Below are 24,510 nucleotides of genomic sequence, written 5' to 3' on the forward strand. Positions count from 1 at the left end.
GTTGGGAAGCTTGGTCCCTGTGCTCAACGTGTAGCTTAAGACGGGGAAGGGAAGGAATGTGGGCAGATTCGTGTGATGTAAACATAGAAGTGAAGCTTCCCAGCAGAGGCTCAGACCCCTGCTTCACAAGCTCACAGATGGACGGGCCCTCTGGTTGCTGAGGGTGTCTTGGAGCCAGTTGGGAAAGTGGGTGGGCAGGCGTTGAGGCTTTACGGAAGAAGTAACCCATGGAGTAGTCTGAAAAATGGATGTCATTTGGGTGAATAGAGGTGGCATAAGGCATTGGGTTTCATAGCTTCTGTGTTTCAACCTTAGAACTTGTCCTGTGGGCCAAGCACGTAAGCCACAAAATCATTCTGTAGCCTTAGGACCTGTTGGTTTTAAAACTTTTTTTCCTTATTAATGCTTTTTTTCCTTAGTTATTTTCCTTAATACTCTTTCCCCTCCTTTTCCCAAAAGATCACAAAAAGTGATATTTCCCTGGCTTAGGTCATTTACTTTAGGTCTTATGCCAGTGCTTTGGAAACTCAATATATAAAACATTTTATTTACCCTTTCTTTTCCCTGACACAGCGCTGTGATAGAGTATATGAACGTGCATGCTGTGGACACTTTCCGATACATACTCTTTTCTCCTCTCTAACACACTAAATGTGATTTTTCCTTTTGTGCTTTCTGTCTCTTGCTATTTGAAATAATTTGAAACTCAGAGAAAAGATAGAAGAATAGTGTGATGAACTCTTTACTCACATTCTGCACTTGTAAAAGGAACCAGGACAAGGAACCAAGACAAAGCTAAAAGAGATGTTAAATTAGAGATGGTTCCCCTACTTAGGACTGCTCTGTTCTGGCAGTAACGAGCCACCGCACCAAGGTCCAGGGAAACCAGAGATGTCTGTGGGTCGTGTCCACCACAGTGCCTGGTGGAGAGCTTGGAGCCAGCCTCGGTCAGACCAGGGAGGGGTGTTCAGGCTAAACACGTCCGGGAAAGAACTCTTTAAGACGCCATGAGAGGAGAGAAGAGGAAGGGCAGATAGGGGGCTGCAGAAAGCATTCCGAGTGCTGAATCGTTTAGAGGGACACCCATTAGCTCATGTCCTATTTGTTAGTTGGTGGTATTTTGAATTCGGAAAATTAATTTAATTGATTTTTGTCTATAATTTATTCTTTCAGTATTTTAGGTAATAGTCTTTTCAGTCTTTGATAATATATTGTGTCTGTGGCATATTTTAGAATGAGAAAAGCTTTTGTGGATTTTAATCTTCAGATGCTCTCTGGAGATACGAAGTACTGTTGTTGAAAGCAGTCAAAGGATAACGGGTGTTACCATTGCCTGGGGCCTTCCAGAAGTGCCTTTTGTACTTGTAGATCTAGATATTTCAGACTGTAATTGCTGAATTGTGTTCATTACAATCTTAAAGCAAAAGTGGGTTGTTTTTTAAAAAACGGTAATCTTGCCTTCCATTTTCAAGTATCTTCTGAAGAGAGAGATGTCTTTGGAGGAGCATTTTTGTAAAGGAAATGAACTCCTAATGTGTGTATTAATATGACAGAGTATCTCAGACATACTTAAAGGCTTAAATTGGGGAAAAGTTAGATTCTTCCCTTACACCTTATACAATATGGATCTCAGATTGACTAAATATTTCAGTGTAAAAAATAGCCAAACATACACTTATACACATAGATATACACATGTCAAATTGTAAATGTATTGGAAGAAAGCATTTTTTAAAATGTTTATTTAAATTTTTTTTTTTTTTAACGTTTATTCATCTTTGAGAGACAGAGAGAGACAGAGCATGAGCGGGGAAGGGTCAGAGAGAGGGAGACACAGAATTGAAAGCAGGCTCCAGGCTCTGAGCTGTCAGCACAGAGCCCGATGCGGGGTTCAAACTCACAAACTGCGAGATCATGACCTGAGCCGAAGTCGGATGCTCAACTGCCTGAACCACCCAGGCGCTCCGAATGTTTTATTTTTGAGAGAGAGAGAGTGTGAGCAACCACGAATAGGAGAGGGGCAGAGAGAGAGGAGGACAGAGGATCTGAAGCAGGCTCCAGGCTCCAAGCTGTCAGCACAGAGCTGATGTGGGGCTCAAACTCACAAACCATGAGATCATGACTTGAGCCAAGGTCAGATGCTTACCCGACTAAGCCACCCGGGCTCCCCAGAAGAAAACACTTTAATAATGGTGACCTAATGGCCTTAGGCTTACCTGCAGAAGAGAATACTCAGCAAATATTAAGAGGTTTATTTTTCACTAATGTCAAAAAATTCCACAAGGTGTTTCAGATCTGGTGTAGACCTCACTGGGTAATCAGGTACCCAGACTTCTAGACTTCCATGGTATGTTCTAGGGCTGCTGTTTTTACCACGGTCTACATCCAAAAAGTGGATTGATTGCCGGAAGACCGAACAGGGACCCTGCTCGCCCTTTGAAGATACATTCCTGAGTTCTCCTACGACACTTCATAAATGTCTCTTGAGTTATGCCTTAGGCACGTGGCTGTAACTCACAGCAAGGGAGACTGGTGAATATAGTGTTTTGTTAGGTGACAGCGTGTCCGGTCAAAATTAGGAGTTTTATTATTAAGGACATGATAGAAAATGTGGAAAATTGAGCACCAAGTTGTCTTGGTTATTACTTTCTACTCATGGTAATAGGGCCTTTTTTCGTTTTAAGTATCTATTTTTGAGTGAGATCGAGAGAGACCAAGTGTGAGCAGGGGAGCGGCAGAGAGAGAGGGAGACACAGAATCTGAAGCAGCTCCAGGCTCTGAGCTGTCGGCACAGAGCCGGACGTGGGGCTCGAACTCACAGACCATGAGATCACGACCCGAGCTGAAGTCGGACGCTTAAGTGACTGAGCCACCCACGCGCCCCTTTATTTTTTTTTTAAGTTTTTTTATTTTTGAGAGAGAGAGAGAGAGGGAGGGAGGGAGGGAGGTGGGGGAGGGGCAGAGAGAGAGGGAGACACAGAATCTGAAGCAGCTCCAGGCTCTGAGCTGTCAGCACAGAGCCGGACGTGGGACTCGAACCCATGAACCATGAGATCATGACCTGAGCTGAAGTCAGACACCTAACTGAGCCACCCGGTGCCCCGGTAAATAAGGCTTTTTCAAGTCATAAGGGAAAAGAGTGACTTGATTATATATAAGTATTCCAAAACACTGTAAAGAAGTTCAGACACATGACAAATGTGGGGAAATAGTTACATGTGAGCCTAAAAATTAATATAGCTAGTAAAGTTAATATATTCAGTATGTAAGAGTTAAATATACTCAATATATACAGATGAGCTCTCCTATAGAAAGAAGACTAAATAATATGAGAAAGTAATCCAAAAATTAGGTAAGCAAATGAGCATTAAGTATGTAAAATATATTCAGTAAAATAACATGAAAACTGATAATTTTAACCTTTTTTAATACTGGCAAAAATCAAAATTATTGGTCAGATATAGTCTCATTCAATTGGGGGACATTTCAGAAATGTTAACTGCCAGGGGTCTGTCTCTCATGTCTGCATATTTGGCGAGCGAAGCTGGCTGCACCTTTGTCGTCAGCCGTCTGTCCACGGATGTTTGTGCAGCACACAGATTAAGAGACGGAGTGTCTTCCTGAAGAACCAGGGGCAGATGTGCTTTCTGCTCATTAGAACACACTGGGGGGGGGGGTAAACTCTGGGTCCCTCCCGTGTCCTGTAACACAGCCCCCTGCGTTCCCAGGGTGCACAGGGAATCGGCTCAGGGAGCTGGCCCCAAAATGCCACTGCTCTGGGTCAGAGTCATGCGTTGTCCTCAACTGTGACCAGGGTCTCATGTCCTCTCACTGCCTCCGTGGAACAGTGGCCGGCGACCTCATTAGCTTGCAAGAAGGGTAAATCACACACCCTTCACTGTTCTTGACAGTATCGAAAGCCTTCGAGTCCTTTGGCTCAATAATTCCACCTTGACGAAGTCATCTGAAAGAGTCCATTTAAGATGTGTTCAAAGCTGTGTACTCTGGCTGTTCGTTTGCAGCCTTGAGAGTAAACGGAACCGACGGAGTAGGTTTTTCTAGAGGGTTAACTGACGGGGGCTGTAGGTTTACCAGAGGGTGCCCTGGCTCTCTGTCGGGCATGCGAAGTAAAAAGACCCAGATGATACAGTTCCTCCATCTGCTTGTGTGTGGTGGGTGTGAGACTCTCAACATCCGAATGGATGGATAAAAAATGGTGATAGTGCTTACTTACCTCTAGATGGTGGGGGTTATTTGATACTTTGTATCCCAAATGTTTTATTTAAAAATTTTTAACACTTATTTGTGTGTGTGTGTGTGTGTGTGTGTGTGTGTGTGTGTGTGTGTGTGTGTGTGACACAGAGCGAGAGAGAGCGAGAGCAAGAGAGTGAGCACACGGGGATGGGGGTGGGGGTGGGGGGGGAGGGGCAGAGAGAGGGAGACAGAGGATCCGAAGTGGGCTCTGCCCTGAGCACGGAGCCCTATGAGGGCTCGAACTCACAACCAGGAGATCTTAACCTGAGCTGAACTCAAGAGTCGGCTGCTTAACTGAGCCACCCAGGTGCCCCTGTACCCCAAATGTTTTGAAATATTTTTGCTATGACCAAAATAACTTTTATAAGTGGGGCAAATAAGATGGTTAAAATTTTGACCCTGGAATGTGTAAGGCAAAGAACCAGATTGCATTTGTTAACTCCTGTGATTTCTAGTTGTTAATTCTCACATGAAACATCCTAAGGGTGGATTTCAGTATGAATCTTTTTATAGAACAGAAAGTAAAGTCTCATCCAGATTAAATACTCTTTTTTTTTTTTAATGCTATCTGTTGGGAGGTATAGTATTTGCTTTCTTTTCTTTTAAGCTCCATATTCCATAATTTAATTTTAAATTTAGTATTTGAAAGTATTAAAAAAATTTAATGTTTATTTCTGAAACAGAGACAGAGCATGAGTGGGGGAGGCGCAGAGAGAGAGGGAGACACAGAATGCGAAGCAGGCTCCAGGCTCTGAGCTGTCAGCACAGAGCCCGACGTGGGGCTTGAACTCACGGACCGTGAGGTCATGACCCGAGCTGAAGTCGGAGGCTCAACCGACTGAGCCACTCAGGCACCCCAATATTTGAAAGTATTTTTAAAAAGTCACTCATACATTTACTTTATTCTTTTGTCCTTGATGGTTGGTTGAAGTTTGCCTTATTTATGTTGCTTAATATATTTTTTAAGTGTTTTTAATACGTTTGTATTTTTATATTTACTGTATTTGTAACATATTTAAAAAATTTTTTTTTAACATTTATTCATTTTTGAGAGACAGAGCATGAGCAGGGGAGGGGAAGAAGGAGAGGGAGACACAGAATCCAAAGCAGGCTCCGGGCTCCGAGCTGTCAGCACAGAACCCGACGTGGGGCTCGAACTCACGGACCGGGAGATCACGACCTGAGCTGAAGTCGGACGCTCAACCGACTGAGCCACCCAGGCGCCTCTGTAACATATTTTTCAATATATTTACTTTCCTGTCCTTCTGTCCCAGTGGTTGAAGTTTACCCTGTTTACGTTGCTTGTTTTGTACTGACTGAAAATTCTTTGTAATGTTCTTCGCTGTCAGGACTTTTAATGGTCCTTCTTGGAGGCAGGACATGTGCTGGTCTCTCCCCTCGTGACACGGATTTGGGGCTTGTTTTCTTTCTGACAGTAGAGTCCGTCTACAAGATCTTTACTGGGAGCGTGTGGGCGCGATGCTGCTTGAGGTGTTGAAAGGTAGGGGTCGTGCGCTGTGCGCTGCCGTCGTGCCTTTTGCTTTCGGAGCCTGTCGCTCACAGAGCCCTCCGGGAGGAGTGCCACTTGCAGTCAGCTGCCGCACCGGGTTCCTGCCCGTGTGGCGGTGTCTCTGGCTTTTTCATCCATTTCCTTCAGTGTCTGCAGGGTGTTGACGGGCCCGCCCCGGGCAGTCCCGCAGCCTCTGCCGAGGCGAGGAGGCGGAAGACCGCATTCCAGGAGCTGCGTTTGAGTACCTAGTAGAGTCTGAGTTACGGAACCGGAGAGGGACTTCGACGGAGAGGCCTACTTTAGGCGGCTCCTTTTATTTACCGGACGTTCTTGCCTGGTTAGGACGAAGAAGTCACTGTCCTTGCATCAAGTGAGAAAGACAGAATTACGAAGATGACCGCCAAGCCCGTCTCATTCTCTGGCCGCCTCGGTGCCGCTCGGGCTGCGGTCTTCAAACACGGCGTAAACGGGCTTGCCGATTTAGGTACCGTTTTCGTGTCTACGAGAAGTGATGAGGGAAGTCCGCAAACATCTTTCCACGGTGTCACATGCTTCCTGTGAAAACTGTGGTCCCCTTCGTGTTCAGCGGCAGACACAGATCTGACGCGTGCGGTTCGGTGTTTTGAGCCGCGTTTTTTCCACTTACCGTCTTCCTTTGTAAGAAGCAGTTCTGTGACCCCAGAAGATTCCCTCTTCTTTCTTTTCTGGTCAGTCCTGGCTCCCCAGAGGCAAACGGCGTTTCGTATTTGTCGCCTGAAATCATCCTTTCCTCTTCTAGAGCTTCACAGAAATGTAGCCCTGTCATATGTAAGGTTGACTCTGCGTCTAGCTTCTTTTGTTTAACAGAACGTTTTGGAGACTCATCCAGGTAGTTGTGGTGTATGTCGGTAGTTCATCCCGTCTTGTGAGTGTACCATATTTGTTCATTCTCCCAATAATAAATAGATACTTGGGTTTCCTTTTTTTTTTAATCATGAGTAAAGTAATATGAAGAGTTTTTTACACATCTGCCAGTGGCTATATCTTTTCATGTTCCTTGGTGTTATCTAGGAATGGAATTACTGAGACAGGGTAGAGATATGTTTAATTCTAGAAGAAACCACCAAATGGTTTCGCGGAGTGGTTGTTTCATTTTGTACTCCCGGTGCTCGTGCCCGAGAGTCTCCGTTCTCCGTCACTTGGTCCTGTCTGCCTTCCGTTTGGTCCTTGGACTGGTTGTGTCATCATGACTTAAGTGTGTATTCCTTTGCTAACTAAGGATGTTGAGTGCCGCTCCTTGTGCCTGTTGGACGTCTGTATCTTCTTTGTGTCTATTTTTAGTCTTTTAAAAACATGGATTGTCTTTTTAATTTTTGTCTCTCTACTCCACATGGAGAGTATATATCGTCTGTGCATACGTGTGTGTTGTCTGTATCTGCCTGCTCCATGTAGAACATTTATACACCTACTGTCTGTATGTTCTTGATAGATAGGTGTTTATATCCAGATACACGTTTATGTGTATAGTGAATATTTTCTCTGAGACTGTGGCTTGTGTTACAGTTTTCTTAAAGGTGCCTTGTCATGAGCAGAAAATTTAATTTTGACAGACCAGGTAATTCTGCGGCCCAAGAAATCTTTGTCTACCCCAGAGCTGCAAAGATACTAGCCTGTGTTTTCTTCTGGAAGCTCTGTAATGTTAGCTATTTATACTTTAGGTCTCTGATCTATCGCAACTGATACGTGTGTGTGTGTGTGTGGGAATGAGGCTCACTGTTTTCTGTATGTGCCCCTGATTGTTGCACCATTATTTGTTCCCACTGCATTGCCTTAGTGCTTGTATTGGGAATTAATCGACCATTTAAGTTTGTGTCTCTTTCTGGAACCTTTTTTATTCCCTTGCTGGTGTTACACTGTCTTGATTACTGTAGCATGAAGTCAGGTAGTGTAAATCCACCAGCTTTGTCTTCCTTTTCAAGATTGTTTTGGCTATTCTAGATCTTGTGGATTTCCATGTAAATTCTGTAACTGATCTGCCAATATCTATTAAAAGTCTGATTGGGATTTTGGTAGAGAATGCATTGTATCTTTCCATGGAATTGGGGGAAAACTAATATCTTAATAATCATGTTGCTATTAATTGACACACTTTAATTCTTCATTTCCGACCTGCCCTATTATGTCTTTGACCTCACTGGCCTCTAGTCCTATGTAGAGTAGAAATACTGGAGCCACTCATTCTTGCCTGGTTCTTGATGGCAGGGGAAGTGTTTGATGTCCCACGAAGTACGTAATACAAGCTCACTGAAGCTTTGTTTGGCTTGCTTTGTTTTCATGAGATTGAAGAAGCTCTTTTCTGTATCTAGTTTGCTGAGATTCTTTTAAACGTGAGACATGGGTGTTGGATTTTGTCAGTGCTTTTCCTGCATCTGTTGAGATACTCCTGTGGCTTTTATCCTTTCGTTTATTAATGTGAATTAAATTGACTTTTTAAAAAAACTATATTAACTATACTCCAGGCTTTATTTCCATTACACACATTTTTAATTATTAATGACTTCTTTCTGTTCCCGGGATCCAGTCCAGGGGACCACACCGTTGTGTCTCCTCCGGTCTGTGTTAGTTTGTCAGTCTTTCCTTGTGTTTCACAACTTTAGACTTGTGTTTGTGACAGTCTAAAGAGGTGTCCTGGCCAGGTATCCTGTAGACTGTGTGCAGTCTGGGCCTGTCTGGTATTTTCCTCATGATTAGACTGGAGTTCAGGGATTTTGGAGAGAATATCACAGAGGTCCGATGCCCTTCTCCTCCGTCACACCACTGGGTACAGGACCTCCCTGGCAGTGTTAGCCTTGATCATGTGGTCGGGTCAGGTTTGCCATTGTGGGTGGTAGGTCTGTAAAGTGCTGTCTTTCCTTTGCCCCGCTCTGTTCTTTGGAGGCAAGTCCCTAAGGGTGCGTGGTCGCCTGTCAAGGTGTGGGGAAGGCCTGAAGTTCCACCTCCGGAGGAGGGCTTGGGGCAGGGGGGCTATCTGCGGGGAATTTGGAATTCATCTCCAAGATGTGTTAATTGAGTGTTTTGAATGTTAAATCAGCCTTGTGCTTCTGGCTCTTGCTAAACCTCACTTGGTTCTGATGTATTTTCCTTTTTATATTTTGCTGGATTCCATGTGCTTTTATTGTTTTAAGGAATTTTGTGTCTGTATTTATGAAGGATATTGGTCTGTAATTTTCTTAATTTTTGCACAATTTGCTCCATCTTTCCAACTTGTAAATTTTCACTGTTGGTAGAATTAGAATTTGTATTTGATTTGTATGTGTATTTCATGATATAATGAAGAATTATTCTCTATCAAATATTCTGTAAGCATTAATAACTTTTGGGAAGTTTTTTTAAAATGGTGTTCTGTATACTTTTCTCCACCCCCCCAACTCCCAAGCCCCCCACCCCTGTTTCAGAGAACTGCCTGTTTTTTTCCCCTTGGGTTTGGGATCGAATACTGAATTTTCTTTCAAAACACTGAGAGATCACAGGTTCATTTCAGAATTAGCTGGAGAGCTTAAAAAATATGCAGGTCTGGGTCTTGCCAGAATTCGACTTTCTAATTGTTTATGTATACAGTTGACCCTTGAACAATGCTGGGGTTAGGGGTGCTCGTCCCCACTCAGTCAAAAATCTGCATATAACTTTTACTTTTGGATCCCCTAGAACTTAACTACCAAGCGCCTTACTGGTAACAGAAATAGTTGATTAGCACCTATTTTATATGTTATGTGTATTATATGCTATAATAAATAATAAAGCAAGCTGGAGGAAAGAGATGTTATTAAGAACATCTTAAGGAGGGGCACCTGGGTCGCTCATTTGGTTAAACGCCTGACTCTTGATTTCAGCTCAGGTCTTCATCTCAAGGTTGTGAGTTCAAGCCTCGCGTTGGGCCATAAGGAAGATCTGTTTATAGTACTGTATTCATCCAATAAACCCACATATACGTGGACCTGTGCATTTCCCACCTGTGTGGTTCAAGGGACAGCAAGGACACACAAGGGACACACAAGGGAATGTGATCAGATTCTGACTTGTCTGTCTCTGAAGAGCTTTCACAGTGGTTTTAATGTGTGCCCTCTGCTAAGAGTCACAATTATGGCTTTCAGCTTTTCATCATAATTAAGTAGCTAAAATTAAACCTCTGAGTACTTTTGGCAGAGCCTAATAAGATCACAGATACACAATTATTTAACTTCTTGTACAATAAAATTTTAAGATAACTTGATTATTGTTTGTCACCCAACACCACCCTTCCTATGAATGGAATACTAGATATAGATAGTCCTTGTCAAAAACTGTCCAGAAAGCCAGCATTTTGGCAGATTGGTTATTTAATTCTGTAAATCATATGGCTAAAAGAGATGCTTTTTCCTTTTCTTTTTTTTTGAGCCCAGTATTTAGAGTAAGAGGCAGTAACCAGTGCCTGAAGGCACGAGTCCAGTTTAGTGAAGGTTGTCAAATGCACCGTAGTTGAGGCAGGCGAAGCCACTTCAGGGCTTGTGTAGTCCTTGATGTAGTGACCGGCTTAATTGGACACCTGTACCACAAGTTTGCGTTCTAGAAATTCCATTGCTCAGAAAACCAACTTAATGCTATGCTTCTGTAGTCCTGCCTTCCCTCCGTTTCTAACCATTGGCAACCAGTATAATGATTTCTCTTGGAGCACGTCCTGTGAGCGGACTTGTCGCAGTATATCGCGATTGGCCTCTCCCATCCCACACCCCTTTGCCACCTCACCCCAGGTGTCTGTCAGTAGCTCATTCCTTGCTAGGGCTCAGGAGCATTGAATGGACCCGCTTTATGTGTCCATTCACTTGCTGTTGATGTAGTTTTGCTGACCCAAAAGAGAGCTGTAGATATTTTCCTACAGGTTTTTACATGCACATAAATGATCATTTCTCTTGGATAAATACCTGGGAATGCGAAATGCTGGGTCATAGACTCGATTTGTTGGTGGGTTTTAGGATTTGCTTCAAAGAAAGACTTTTCCAGTCATCCTTGGTCTCTTGAGATTTCTTAGGTGGAGATTTGGATGCAGAATACCCTTTATTAGCTTCGTATTGTCAAGCTGTGCATTGAACTGGTTGGAAGGTCTTTGAACTGAAATTACTGTTAATGGTTGAATTAGGAATGACTCTTGTAATAAATGGAATCTTTGCTTTATTGGCGGCCATTCCTTTCCCTCCTCTGTGGCCTGGCTACTCAAAAAGCGTGGTCTGTGAAGCGTGTCGGCTTCACGTGGAGCATGTTAGAAATTCAGAGTCTCAGGCCCCCCTGTGGAGTCATAATCTGCATCAGAACCGGGTTCCTGGTGGTGGGTGTGGACGTGACATTTGAGAAGCACTGCTCTGGAGCATAGGGACGAGGAGAAGAGCACTTTGTCCGTGAGCTTACCCTTGAGTGGAGCGGAGCGCCGCCCAGGCCCAGCTGGGCCCTTCGCAAGTGTTACTCCTTGGTTTCAGATATTCAGGAAGACGGGAATAATACCAAATATCAAACCGACAAAATACCAAGACTTTGGCGCTTTAAGATTCCGTGCTATGCTAAATGTCAGAGTACCGAAAGGTAGCGTCACTGTCATCAGGCTTAAAATATATAGTCATGCATTCGTCATTGTATCTTCAGGCATTTGAACTCCTGGAGGTGTGTAGAGACTTGCAGTATTCACGGCAGTGAGTACGTGCATTTGTAGTTGACTTTTTTTCATGGAAAATGTTGGGAAGAGAATATAAAACAGTTGTCTTTTGGGTTTATGTTAAATTTTTTCTTGCGCATTTTCTAACGAGGCAGTTCATTTTTGTTTCTGTTAAGAGTAGAGCACGTTTAAAATAACGAATCACGAGAATAGGGGGGCAAATTCTGTTTTCTTGTGTCTACAAAAAGAATTTGTGTGAACCTGGCACTCAATAAGTACCTGTCTTACTCTCTCCCAGTAGGTCACTGAGACCTAGTAAAAGGTCAAAAGTGATCAGTGGCATAAAAGGAACATTTGTGATAAAGGAAGAATTGTTGATGAAGAAATGACTTTCAGTTGGGACCGGATTAGGCAGTATTTTTGTGGGAATACTGACATAATAAAATAGGAGATAAAAGCTGGTTTCAGTGTGACTGGAAAAAAAAAAAAGTCGTGTTGTTGCAGTACGATCTGGGCCAGAGGCGGCGATGCAGACCCTGGGTGGTGGGGTGAAGCACTAGGGTGAGAGCGCAGGGGGGAAGCGGGTGGAGGCTGGAAAAACTAAGCCACGTAACAGCAGGTTTGGAAATCATGGCAGATGGGGTCAGGAGTTACCGGAAGCATCGAGCCTGTGTGACCGGAAAGGAGTGGGTTCTCCTGGAATGCAAGTTCCACAGGGGGACATGTGCCCAAAAGTCTTCACGCTCCAGTGTTGGTTGAAGGAATACACGGACTTCTGCTGGCGTCTGGGCCAGACTTGAGGCCAGCAGGGACTTTTGAAATTCGCGAGTTTTCTCTCAGAAGTAGAAGTAACCGTATATATAGGGTTTGTCTGTTAATTACAAGCGAGAATTGAACTCTTTCCAACGTGTTTTTTAATGTTTGAGATCATTTGTTTCTCTTATCGGTTTAGGGTTTCACACGGCCTTGTGACAGAACATTTTGCAGCATCTTTATATCTGAAATATAAAGGACCTTATATATATAAAATCAGGCTTCAGTGTTTAATTCAAAAGAATGTGAACTCAGTCTCCGTTTTTGTTTTGTGTGTCTGCATCGTAGGGAGGTATGGAGACTTTGGAACTACAGAAGGACGTAAAAGAAGAATCCGATGAGGAAGATGATGATGATGAAGAATCTGGACGATTGCGGTTCAAAACTGAAAGGAAAGAAGGAACAATTATTAGGCTCTCAGATGTAACTAGAGAGAGAAGGAACATTCCAGAAACTTTGGGTAACTTTTTTTGCCTGTCTCCCATCCTCCTTCACTCCCGTTTCAACTTCCTCCTTAGTACTATTATGATTAGCTAAATAGGTTCAAAAAATTTTTTCTTGACTTTGTAGATTATTATGCATGGCCGTCCAGAGAGTGGACGGTCTGTGTGAGGTTAGAGCTGAGTTATGGTGCTGTAAAAGTCATTCTACAAAAATGACTGTTTTCTGGATTAAAAATGTTTGAATTAAATATTTGATTGCTTATTTTTTTAATAGCTTTTCTTTTGGAGTCGATGGCCTAGACCCACTCTCATGCATGTTACGCAGTTCCTGGCCGGCTCTGGGAAGGTGTGTGGGGACGGCCCTTTGACCCCTCTTGAGACCACGAGGTTGCTAGGGCTAACTCAGGACTAGACAGTTTGTATTTTGTACCTGTTAGTGTCATCATAACCATCTGTTTTTGTGTTTTCTTTTTCCGTCTGCCGCTCCTCTCCGTGTTTGAGGAGGTAAGATCGTTCAGACGTAGTCAGTTGAACAGTCATTTTGAACAAACGCTGCTTTTGAAGGTCTGCGGCAGGCCGTTGCAGGCCAGCAGAGAGCCTTCATCAGCACTGACCCCACCCTACCCCACAACCGTTTTCTCCAGTGTCCATTGCAGAGAGAAAGCAGTGGTTCTCAGATTTGAGTGAGCAGCAGAACCACCTAGAAGGCTTGTTAAGACACAGATTCCTAGACCTACTCCCAGCTCTTGCGATGCGGTAGGTTTCAGGGGGTGTCCAAGAAAGTTGCATTTCTGCTGAGTTCCCAGGTGCTGCTGCGCCTGCTGTTCTGGAACCCGGGTTTTGAGAACCACTGGGATTTTGTACCGAATTCCAGGAGGCAGGTGGGAGGGTGGAAGGACAGGGTTCACCTGCTTCCTGCTGTTGGTCAAAGTAAAAATCGGGAAACTAACCCCCAGTGACTACGTTTATTACTTCTTAAACCATTATCGGCCATTTTTTAGTTGGAAACACGAGCGTGTGTCCATGAGCGGCAGATGTGACTTGTGCACGAGGACACTGAGCTCCCGAGGCGTGCAGGTGACCAGCCGTGAGTGAGCCACTCTTGCCATGTTACCTCACTCGGTGAGCTCTGTGGAGAGCTTGCCCTAGACTCTTGGGCTCTCTACTTCTTTCCCCTCCCAGTTCCTCTACCTTTTGGCCCGGGAGTTCCCTGCCTTTTTCTCTAGTTATGCTATAAAGTTGCCAGTTTGTCTGAAGCAGGACAACATAAGTTTTCTAAGAAGGAAGGTCTGAAGTTGGCCTTGGGTGAAAGGAGATGAGCGGAAGTCTTAAAACAGAAGGGTGGGGGAGGAACACAGTGTATCCTTCAGCAGGAGGAATCGGTAATGTTACATCCCTGCCTGAACCTGATGTCTCTGGCCACCTCCCGGCCTCAGCCAGGGCCATCTCTCTGCATTGTACCTGCCCCGGGCACTGACCTCACATCTGGAGGGGTCCGGCCTGCTCGTGCTCACTCTCTGTGTCGCTTTAATTCCTGTGTCTCAGGACCTTTGCCTCGTTTTGCTGTTTTCAGGGTCATTTGTACCTCCTGAGAGATGGAGTCTGAAGGGGTTAGTGGTAGGCAAGCCGGGGACCTGAAATACGGCGGGAGAGAGTCTGGAGTCCTTGGAGGCAGAGGGGCCGTCAGCATAAACAGTGTAGACATTTAACTGTTTCTTTTAAACGTTAACAAATAAGGCTTAAGTATGTTTGTGCAAATTTGGCCAGGTACTACGGTAGGTGAAAATGGTGCTTAAATGCTCCATACTTGTGAGCCCTGCATAAGGAAGCTTAGTGTTTGAAACACGAGCTTTCTACTAACTCAGGCTTTTTCCCCCGAACCAAAGGGACTTTTCTGTCCATGTGAAGATTGGTTTTCTAAAACAGTGAGCTCTCATTACCTTGATCCCCCTCCTCCAACGAAAGGTTAATTTTGTAGATAAGAAAATACTGATTGAGAAAGAGAAGCTGCTACAGTATTTGTGTTTTACCCATCAGTTTATCTGCGTGCTCCTGGTGAGAGAGACGTCAGGTTCAGGTTCTGTACAGAAATCCTTACATGTATTTGACCGTATAACGCTGTCCACCCACTCCTTGTAACGGAATTAAAATATCTTGCTACCAGAGTCCAGATGTTGTTTCCTATAATATGTATTTCTTGACAGATGGTGTCCTTTAACATTTTTAATACAAATAAAAATTATTTTGTGATATAATTGATTAATGTTGACAACACTCCACTCTTTAAAAAGAAGAATGAGATCGTCCTCTGGCCCCCCTGTTTCTGACCCTTTGGGCTGCATGTGGACAGCCAGTGCCCGCTAGAACCTAACAACGTGTGGGTCTCCCTTAGTCTTTCCTGTGTTCACACAGGTAGAGCCGTCCCTAAATGAGGAAGAACTTGGATTCATATGTATGACAGTCTGGCAGCTATAGAACCTTGTGTGTAGTCATTGATGTGGATTTGGAATTCAGGTAGAGTTTGGGCTTTCGTGTAGGTTACGACCTTAAGTAAGGAGCTCAGCCAGCATTCTGGAAACTAAACCTTTTCTTAGTTTCCTCGAGGGTGGCACAAAGCTATGTGCTTAGTAGATAGATGTCACTCGTCACACACAGAGGATGCTGTAGGGTAAGAGGGCCTCACTCACTTGTGAAACCCAGCTGAGCAGGGTTTCTAGAACAAACATATGTAAAGGACTGACAAATTTTGAATGGAAATGTCAAAGCCACTTCTGGACAGTGGGTGTCAGTGACTGGTTTTCCTAAAGCCTCAGCACAGAGGTTCAGAGCAGTCAGGCCTTCGGCCTGACCGAGGTGGGCCTGAGATTCTCCTGGAAAGCAGGATAGCAGTGCGTGCAAGACAGCATTTATTTTAGGCCTGCTTTTATCCATTAATTTAGGAGTAGGCATCTAGATTTGGCAATAGTCTAAGTTTCGCTGGCACACGTAATGTGTTAAATTACATTTTATTGCTTTAGTCTTAAGAACATTCTTATGTCCACATAATGTTCTCTTGAAATAAAGTCCGTAGTTAATTTTGCTTAAGGCAGAGGATCTGTGGGAAAGAGTATTTTCATCAAATAACAAACAGTCCAAGATTGATAGTGCCAGCAGGAGGGTACTTGATGGTCCTTGTATTACAAGCAAGGGTTTTACAAATTTCTTCGTTCAAGTTCTCTTGTAAAAAAAAATTCAGACTATCATTTATTTCCATTTCGCCAAATAAGCTGTGTATTTTGCAAATATTGACTCGTTATGTATTAATCCAGCTGTTATAAAATTATTTGTACACAGATGTTTTCCCTAAGCACATCTTAGGGCAATACAGTGTAAAACTTTGTTACATTGAACTCTATCTCTTTACTTTAGAATATGGACATAGTTCAGAAAACACTTAAGAGGAAATTAACATTTCAGTTGAAGTTACAAATGTAATTTCCATCCTGTCATATTTTGGTGACCTTTTGTGACAGCTTGTCTCAATTGGAGGAAAGCATTTTTACTTGCTGATTAAAGATGTCATTTGAAACCATTTTATTACTGGGGATAGTGAAATCAATCTTGACACTTAGAACCACTAGAAAAATAATTGCTGATTCACGGCATAAAATGTGTATGTGAACCAGTCATGTAGTCAAGATAAGAATAAAAGTCTGTGCTTGTTAAGAAGAGATTAAATTTTCTTTTGAATGGGGTCTAGATTTATTTAAAGGGGAGGGGAATACCATAGAAACAATATCAGGAAAATGAAATGTGGCTTAAGAGATTTGGGAAGAGTTTGGAGATGATTATGGAATCTAAGATAGGAGCTAAAGCTGGTAATGTTTAAAATTTGTCCTTCACTCTGGAAGAAGGTGTAAGTAAGAATGCCCCTCGGGATTCAGTGAAACCTTTACAAGGTACACATTTGTTAACGTGAGATATCACAGTTTACATAGTATTTTAAAATAAAGGAACCGTATTTGAGTAAGTCGGCTTTTCTCCTTTAGGGATTTAGAATAAGGTGCCAGCTGAAGTTTCTTAGGGCCAGCGTCCATGTTTTTATATCCTTAAAGCAGTGGTCAGAGAGGTGAGGGTCTCCTGGGCATCCCACAGGTGTTTGCATTAATGGGTTTTTTTCTTCTGTGGCTCTGCTCTCATTTGATATAGCTTCCGTATCAGACAGCGTGGATGTAAGCCTTTTTTCACAGAGTAAAGGTCTCTTTAAATAAATCTGAAATGATCATACGAAATGAGTTTTCCACTGTATGAGATTAATTATTTGATTTCCGAGTGATGCCGTTAATAGTTCCGCTTAAATCAGAACAAACAGGAATTTATTTGATTGATTGATTTTTTATCGATCTTGAGTCTGTGTGCCACGGTGCATTCATAATACCTGGGCTGGTCTCACTGAGAAATTGTATCGGGGCGGGCCTGGTGGGCCCAGGTCCTCCCCAGCGTTGTCTGCTGTCCGTGAAAGGGAAAGTGTCCGCGGCAGTTTGAGGGCAGTGGTTAAACCGAACTTCAGGCCCTTCTTTTTAGCTTCCCTCTGCACCGTTTTGTGGTCTCCAACGAAAAGACTTGAACTTGGCGGAGGCTCCTTGTGTCTTCCTCCCCGGGAAAAGCATGTCCTCATTTAACGGGTGTCTCCCGGGCGCTGAACCCCGCCCGCTGCTGGTTTAGTTCCCTGCTGTGGGTGAGACCCTTGCTGTCTCGGGGTTTCCTTGTCCCGTGTGTCTTCCCTGTTTTCTCCCTGTGTATCGAGTTTAGGCCGTTTGAAGATTTCTAACACGTATGCATCTTTTCAAATAGAGCTTTCAGCCGAAGCCAAAGCCGCGTTGCTTGAGTTCGAAGAGAGAGAGCGACAGCATAAGCAGGGACGCTATGGCTCGAGGCGGGGAGGAAGGAGAGGAAGCTCTTTAGTGTGTCGTGGAATGGGAGACCAGAGGAGAGAGAGCAGTGAGCGTGCAAGAATAAAAGATCACAGACCTGCCCTGCTTCCGACGCAGCCTCCTGGCGTGGTAATTCTTAGTTTTCTTGTGATAGCCCAACACGTTAGAACAAATGAAAATGTGCCTTTGCGGCTTTCCTACTTTGTGTGTATCACCAAGTCTGAACTTAAAGTTTAATGCGGGGAATGACGGCGAAAGTTTCTTTACGGTATGCTCTCACCTGTGTCCTTATAAATTCCGTCCTCCTGGTAGTCGGGCAGTGACAAATCACTCCGTACTTACGGAGGAAGAAGCAGTGAGAGGCTTATGTCCTCAAGGGACAGGAGCCCCAGAGGAGCCAGGCTTCCGTCCTCTCCCTGCTTGTCCTGAGTGCCCGCGCTCAAAACAGTGACCGTACGTGGAGAATCCAGGTAGCACTGTTCATTTTATAAAAGTGGCTTTTTCTTTATACCATTTCCCATCGGTTTCTCCTCAAATCGGAGCAGATTCTCTTAGAGTAAGTGTCCTGTGCCATCCATACCCACATACTTGTAATTTCAGCTGAAGTTGAATTTCCCGTGCATTTCAAAGAGGAGATATCGCAGAGGTAAAGAAGGATGAAAGTGATTTTTATGTTCTTTTAGTTCGTTTTAGGATTTTATGGCTCTTTCCTTCAGAAGCCAGTCTCCAAGGACAAATTTGCTTAGTACAAGTATGTGTCCACTGTGTCTGCCACATGTCCCTCCTCCATTTTTGTCTGAATTTAGGGGAAAGCCACATTTTGCCTCTGTGTAGAACTGTTAAATGTTAGCATGCATCCATTTGTGAAATGTAACAAGGGAGAAGAGGTAACTTAACTGTTTTTGCATGAGAATTTCCGTTTTGAGGTGCAGGGAGGGGAGAGAGGTAGGTGGGTTGATCACAGCATAAAGAAGCTGACCATGTTAATAACTGCTGTTTGCTCACACAACTGTTTTGTTCTTAAGCTTCTCCAATGGCAAAAAGGCTGGACTTGATTTCTTTTTCTTCCCCATCCCTTATCCTTGCCCCAGCCTCCACTTGCCATGTATTCAACAGCCAATTCAGTGATTTTGGCCTCCTTGGGGGAGAGGGGAACAGCCACACGGGAGATTTGTTTTTGTGTAGCTGTGTCTCTGTGATCCCGGAGAGGTAACTTCGCACCCACGGACAGGAGGCGTGCCCAGCCAGCATCCGTCGTCCTTCAGAGGGGCCGACCGAGCGGGGCTGGGAGCGCTTGCGCATCCCTAGCCGAGTGGAGGACGGACCGGGGCCCCTGCCAGGGGTGTCGTGTCCCCAGAGCTCTCGTGACCACGGAGAGCTCTGGAGCCCACTGGGAGCTGGGGACGGGCCTATGGCTGGCCCTGCTCGGCCTAATGGTGCTCTGGGCTGGAAGCTCTGTGCTCGCGTCTCCTGGTCACGGTGATGTGAAGTTTCCGTGTACTGGGAAGACCAGGGCTGTCGGGGATGAACTTGAGCTCGCTCCCACCTGCGACCACGAGCGCTTTTGACCCCGCTCACTCTCGTGCCCCAGAGCGGTCTGTCTGGACTCTTGTGGGAAGAATGAGTCAAAGGCTTGCTCGTGGCTTTGTGTCAGTCCGTCTCCTCCTAGGTCGGTCCCTTGCCACCTGGACTCCGCTCTCCTCACTTCCTGACTGTGCTCTCAGAGTCACTGCTCCCCTGCGCCTCCTGGCTGCTGTGCCCTGGCGCCTTGGGTGTCCGCGGCGAGCTCCTCCTCAGGGAGGAGCGCCTGAGGCTTGCGCTGTGCTCCCTCTCCTCCCCCCTTCAGCTGTCCTCTCGTCCGCCCTCCTCTTGGTCAGAGCTCTTGCTGGGTGGCGGCGTCCTTCCTGCCACCTGCCCTCTCTGTGCGCACCTGCGTCTCCCAAGCCCTCGCCTCTGGCGCGCTCTGAGCCCCTCCGTGCGCTTCCTGGCTCTGCCCCGTGCCCCTCCACGTGGGCGCCTCCCAGGCCCCCCGCTCCGCTCGATGAGAGCACGCCATTTCCTTCGCACCCCTTCATGCTCTTGAGTGAAGAAGGAGCCTGCACGGTGCCTGTCCTCTGTTCAGTTCAGATCTGACTCATGAGCCTCTGTCAGCATGCTCCTCGTGGGGATTCCCTGGCGGCTTGGATCCCTACTCATAGTGCAGGGGTGCGCACAGTACCCGGCGGCGTGAGGCCCGAGAGGGAGCACTTCTGGATGCCGGGAGCGCGGAGAGCTGAGGACCCAGGCTAGCCCTGGAATGTCTCTGGAAGAGTCCCCCCTGAGACCAAGGCCATATACGCTCTGGTTTCCGAATCCTCGTCGTTCCTCTGAAATGTGTCTTCCCTACTGCTCGTCAGACCCTGGCCTTTTCTTGGCATTCAGTTCCGGCCGTGGCCTGCTGAGTGGTCCGTCTGCTCTGTCCCACGTCCGTCCCACGTCCACCACGTCCCCATCTGTAATTCCCCGTCCTGCACGTGGCGTGTGCCGCCATGCGTGTGGAGCTGGAGTTCACGGCCTCCACGGTGTGCGGCATGGCGGCCCGGTGCTCACAGGCAGGACCCGTGGACTCCGCTTGTCGGACCCCACTTCCGGCTCTGCTGCTCGCCAGCTGCTTTGGAAGAGCACAGTGACGGGGATCCACTTGATGGCGACGTCGGGCATCGGCCGCTTACTTCATGTACCGACCTTTTGGTAGGCGCCGAAGACACGGTGTCGGCCCGGCGCTCGGCGGCCACGGCCGTGGTCGCTGGTTTCCTCCTCTCGTGACTGTCGGATGGAATCACCCCGAGATGCTTGACTGCTCGAGCGTCTGTTTTCACGCCCCGGCCTTCCGCCGTCTTGGGTGTGCGTGGCTGCGGCCGCCCTGGTCTCCCGAGTTTCCCAGCAGGCGTGTCCGCGCCGCTGCTGCTTCCGGGTTGTTCCTCGAGTCCCCTGCCCGGCGCCCCTCCTTCCCTCCTTCCTTTCTGGTGCAGGTGCCACCTTCTCAGCTCTCCCCCGCCCCGCAGGGGAGTCAGGCTCTCGCTAGGCCTGTGTCCTCCCCGAGGACAGCCCTCGTTTCTAGCTCGGTGTCTCACGCCCGACTTTCTTCTTCGCTCTCTGGGGACAGCGGCCTCACGGCCGCAGGGGCTGAGGGCGGCTTGGGCTCTGTGTGCCGCGCGGCGCTCACCTCCGGGCAGCGTCAGTGGCTGCACCGAAAGTTGTTCTTTTGGAATCCACCAGAGTCCCTTTGAGGCCGCCGCCGCCGCCCTCCGCGTGCCCGGGACGGATTCCCGTCGCGAGCGGCCCCCTCCCTGGGCCCGGGCGGCACGGCACGGCCCTGCTGCTTCCTACACGCCGTTAGGCCGGGAAGCGCTGTGAGCCGTGACTCTCAGGCTGGGGTCCGCGCAGATCTGTAGGGCAGTAGCCTTTTTCTACCTCTCTTCCAAACGTTGATTGCTGTGCATTTGTCTTCTTGGTGGTTTTCAGACGCACTCTCCAAGATTGATCCCCCCTGCGCAGCCTCAGCCGCCACCGCCGCCGCCGCCGCCGCCGCCCCAGCAGCAGCCCATCAGGAGCCTGTTCCAGCAGCAGCCGCTGCAGCCCCTGCTGCCCCTGCAGCACCCGCAGCACGCCCCGTCTCCCCAGGGGGCGCACGTGCCGCCCCAGATGGAGGCCCCGCGCCTGATGATCACCCCTCCTCCGGTGACCCCGCAGCAGCCCAAGAACATCCACATAAACCCCCACTTCAAGGGGGCGGTGGTGACGCCCGTGCAAGGTACGTGTCTCCCCCGCCCTGGTGACGTTGCGGGGTGCCGCGGCCGAGTCGTTCTCGCCGGCCCGGCGGGTGTGCGAGGACCACCCGGCTCCGTCGGGTCCGTTCCCCGCCCGCTCGGGCACGTGCCAGCTTGGCGGGCCAGACTCATTTGCTGAAACGTCTGTACTTCTTACTTTATGACTTAGCGGAAAGCCCTGGGCGGCCTCTGAATTTCCGGGGCGGCAGAGGTAGCTGTGGGAACGCCGGAGTCGGCGTTTCTCATCGTTTCCCCGGTGGGAACGTCTGCATGGCGAGCGCCCTGCTCCGCGTCCCTCAGGCGTTATTTTGAAGTGCCTCGCCTCGAGTGTTACTGTCGCGGACACGTGTCCTGAGGCTAGGAAGCTACTTTTGAGCCGGTGACGCGGAGCCTGCCTTCACGCATCTGTTCCGCACACTCCGTCTCTGACGTCTGAGATCTATCGCTGAGAGAAGCCGAGGCGGCTTTGTGCGGCTGTGATCTTGCTTTCCGGCGGACAGGGACACGAAGTAAGCAGTAAACCTAACGGCAGGAACATCACGTGGCGTGGCAGAGGACAGAGGTGGAGCGGAGCCAGGGCCCGGGGTGGGCTGCGGCTTTAGCTGGGGTCACGCGGGTAGCTTCGTCACAGAGCTGAGTTGAAGGAGGTCGGGGGGCCCGTGATGTCCCTGTTTCAGGGTAGACTATTCCAGGCAGAGGAACGAGTGAGAATCCGGGATGAGGCCAAGCCTCGTGTGTGGAATTAACCCAGAAGAGACGGCCTGCCGCAAGTGGACTGATGACAGCAGAGAAGACACGCGGGGCCCCGGTCATGTGAGACCCCGGGCCGTTCTGAGGGCCTCGGCTTCGCCTCTGAGCAGTAGGGGCTGTGACCAGGGGTTTGAGTGGAGGAGGACAGGGCCCCGCTTTCTGTTACGAGAGGACCATTGTCACTGCTCCGTAGGGAGAGCGCGGCAGGGTGGCGAGGGGGGAGGAGGCGACCACACTAACCCAGGTCACAGGTGACAGGGGCTCGGATGGGGCGCTGGCACGATGATGGAGCGCAGTCATGTGCCGGATGTGACGCAGGGCAGGGCTGGTGGCACGCGGGGAGGGACCGCACGGCTGTGAGAAAGGAGGCAGAAATGGTGCCCAGGGGGTCTGAGCATCAGAGGGATGGATCGGCCATCACCCGCGACAGGGAAGGACTAAAGTCCTGCGTCCTGTTGTGGACGTGTGAAATGTCCTGTGCCAGAGTGAGAGCCCGGACCAGGGCCCGAGGCTCCAAGTATGTGGTTGGCCCATAGGTCGATTGGAGCCTGCGTCCAGTGAGAGGCCCAGAGGAGGGGTGTCTGACCTGGGTCTGCAGAGGGTGGGGAGGAGGGAGCCGAAGGTCATGGAGGACGAGCCTCAGAGGAGAGTGGCCAATGGGGGCTGGCGGAAGGGGCCCCGCCGGCGGAGCAGGTGGGGGGGGGGGCAGATGGGGATCGCTGGCTGACGACTGTGTTCAGCGGAGGGGCCGTGGGGGTCTCGAGAGGGTGGTCGTGGGGAGACGGGGAAGGTGCACGCGCACCTCGCTGAGGTGGGGGCACAGGCAGGGGAGGGCGTCTCTTGGGCGCCTCTGAAGGTGTTTTGCTAAAACAGAAGTTGGATGGTAACTGGTAGGAGGAAGCGGGCTGGAGAGAAGGTGTTTTCTTTTAAGATGGGAAAGCCAGCAGCTTGTTGAGAAGGACAAGAGTTGTCGATGCAGGTGAGGGGGACTCGTCCTGGCTGGGACCCAGTGCCCAGAGGCAGGGCTGTGGTGGGGGGGGGGGCGGGGGGGGGGGCCGTGCAGGGGTGTGGGGGGCGGAGCGGTGGAGGGGTCTTGGAGCTCTTCCCTGACGTGGGCAGGCTGGAAGGAGCGAAGAGCCACGAGGTGGGGGTGAGGGAACGTCGCAGGTCTGAGGCGGGGAGAGGAGACGCGGAGTCCCCCTCCAGGGGAGTAGAGGAGTGGATGTGCGGGGCGTGGCAGGTAGGGGTGCCGGGTGGTAAGCTGGGCGGTGGTGAGCCCGGGGTCAGGCCGCAGCGTGGTGGGGTGGCGTGGACACAGCGTCGCGTTCGCTGGAGTCGAGGTGTCGACAGAGCAGTAGAGGGTGGCGTTGCGCGTAACGAGTGAAGGGAGGTGGAGTCACTGTCTGGGACGCAGGAGGGGCTGCGTAGGGACTGTGGGAAGGCGGGTCACTGACCGTGACCGGGCCTTGGATGTGGCCGCAGTGAGGTGGAGGGACCGCAGTCAGGGACCCAAGAGGCAGGGTGCAGGAAGCACGGCCTCTGCCAAGACGAAGGAGCCGGCCGGCGCCGGAGGCAGTGGTGGGACGGGAGCTGAGCTCCGGGACACGGGAGCCCGACAGCAGCGGGCGTGGCGTGTGACTCCCCTGACGCCGTGAGCTCCCACGCCGGGCTCCGAAACAGCACTGATGGCCGCGAAGGACCCCGCCCTCCCGCGGGAGGAAGGTGGCCCGTCTCTGGGAGCGTTCTGCTTCCCTTCGAGCGACGGGGAGGGCTGAGGCCACCGCGCGTTCTGCTGACGCTGCGCTCGGGATCCCAGAGTTCCAGAAGTTGGGGAAAGAAGCCCAAGATAGGACTTGATGTGTGGGAGGAGGCCAGCGGCCCGGAGGTGCTCTGAGACTGTGCTGTGCCCTCGGAGCGACGTCGGTGTTAGTGACGGGGGCAGGCTGGCCTAGGGCGTGGGGTCCGCCTTACGGGAGACTGCTCTTGTTTCATACGCCAGGGAGGCAGAGTCCAAGCCCGTCCCTGACCCCCGACCGACCCTCCGCCCGCCCCCACCTTCCATTGGGATCTCTCGGCGGCCTCCGCCCGCGTTCTGCGCCCTCGAGGCACTGAAGCGCGGTGGCCCCCGTGCCTAGCGCGCCACCGCGGCTCCTCCGGCAGCTGTGCCCGTGGGAGGGGGGAGGACGGCTCAGTACCGGAGCCCTTCCCACAGCGGCTTCCCAAGGCAGGCAGCTGCCGTCGGTCTGCTTTGTCGGAACGGTTCTCCTGAGGTCGCGTCCGTTTTCGTGTATTTCCTCGTGTCTGCTGAGCGCAGACCTGGCAGGTGGCAAGGTGCACAGATTCTCTTCAGCCTGATAAA

General features: G+C 48.9%; 1 protein-coding gene across 1 annotated transcript in view; it reads left to right on the forward strand.

Moving 5' to 3' along the window:
- RBM33 (RNA binding motif protein 33) overlaps window positions 1–24,510 on the forward strand; it is a 139,080-nt gene that overhangs the window by 48,264 nt on the left and 66,306 nt on the right. The window contains 3 exon segments of the mRNA XM_019424900.2: window positions 12,525–12,696; window positions 17,513–17,721; window positions 21,097–21,385. Coding sequence (XP_019280445.2) covers window positions 12,525–12,696; window positions 17,513–17,721; window positions 21,097–21,385 — 670 coding nt within the window.

The sequence above is a fragment of the Panthera pardus genome, unplaced genomic scaffold (assembly GCF_024362965.1).
Source record: "Panthera pardus isolate Hobbes unplaced genomic scaffold, ASM2436296v1 HiC_scaffold_9, whole genome shotgun sequence".
In the NCBI taxonomy this organism is placed as follows: domain Eukaryota; kingdom Metazoa; phylum Chordata; class Mammalia; order Carnivora; family Felidae; genus Panthera; species Panthera pardus.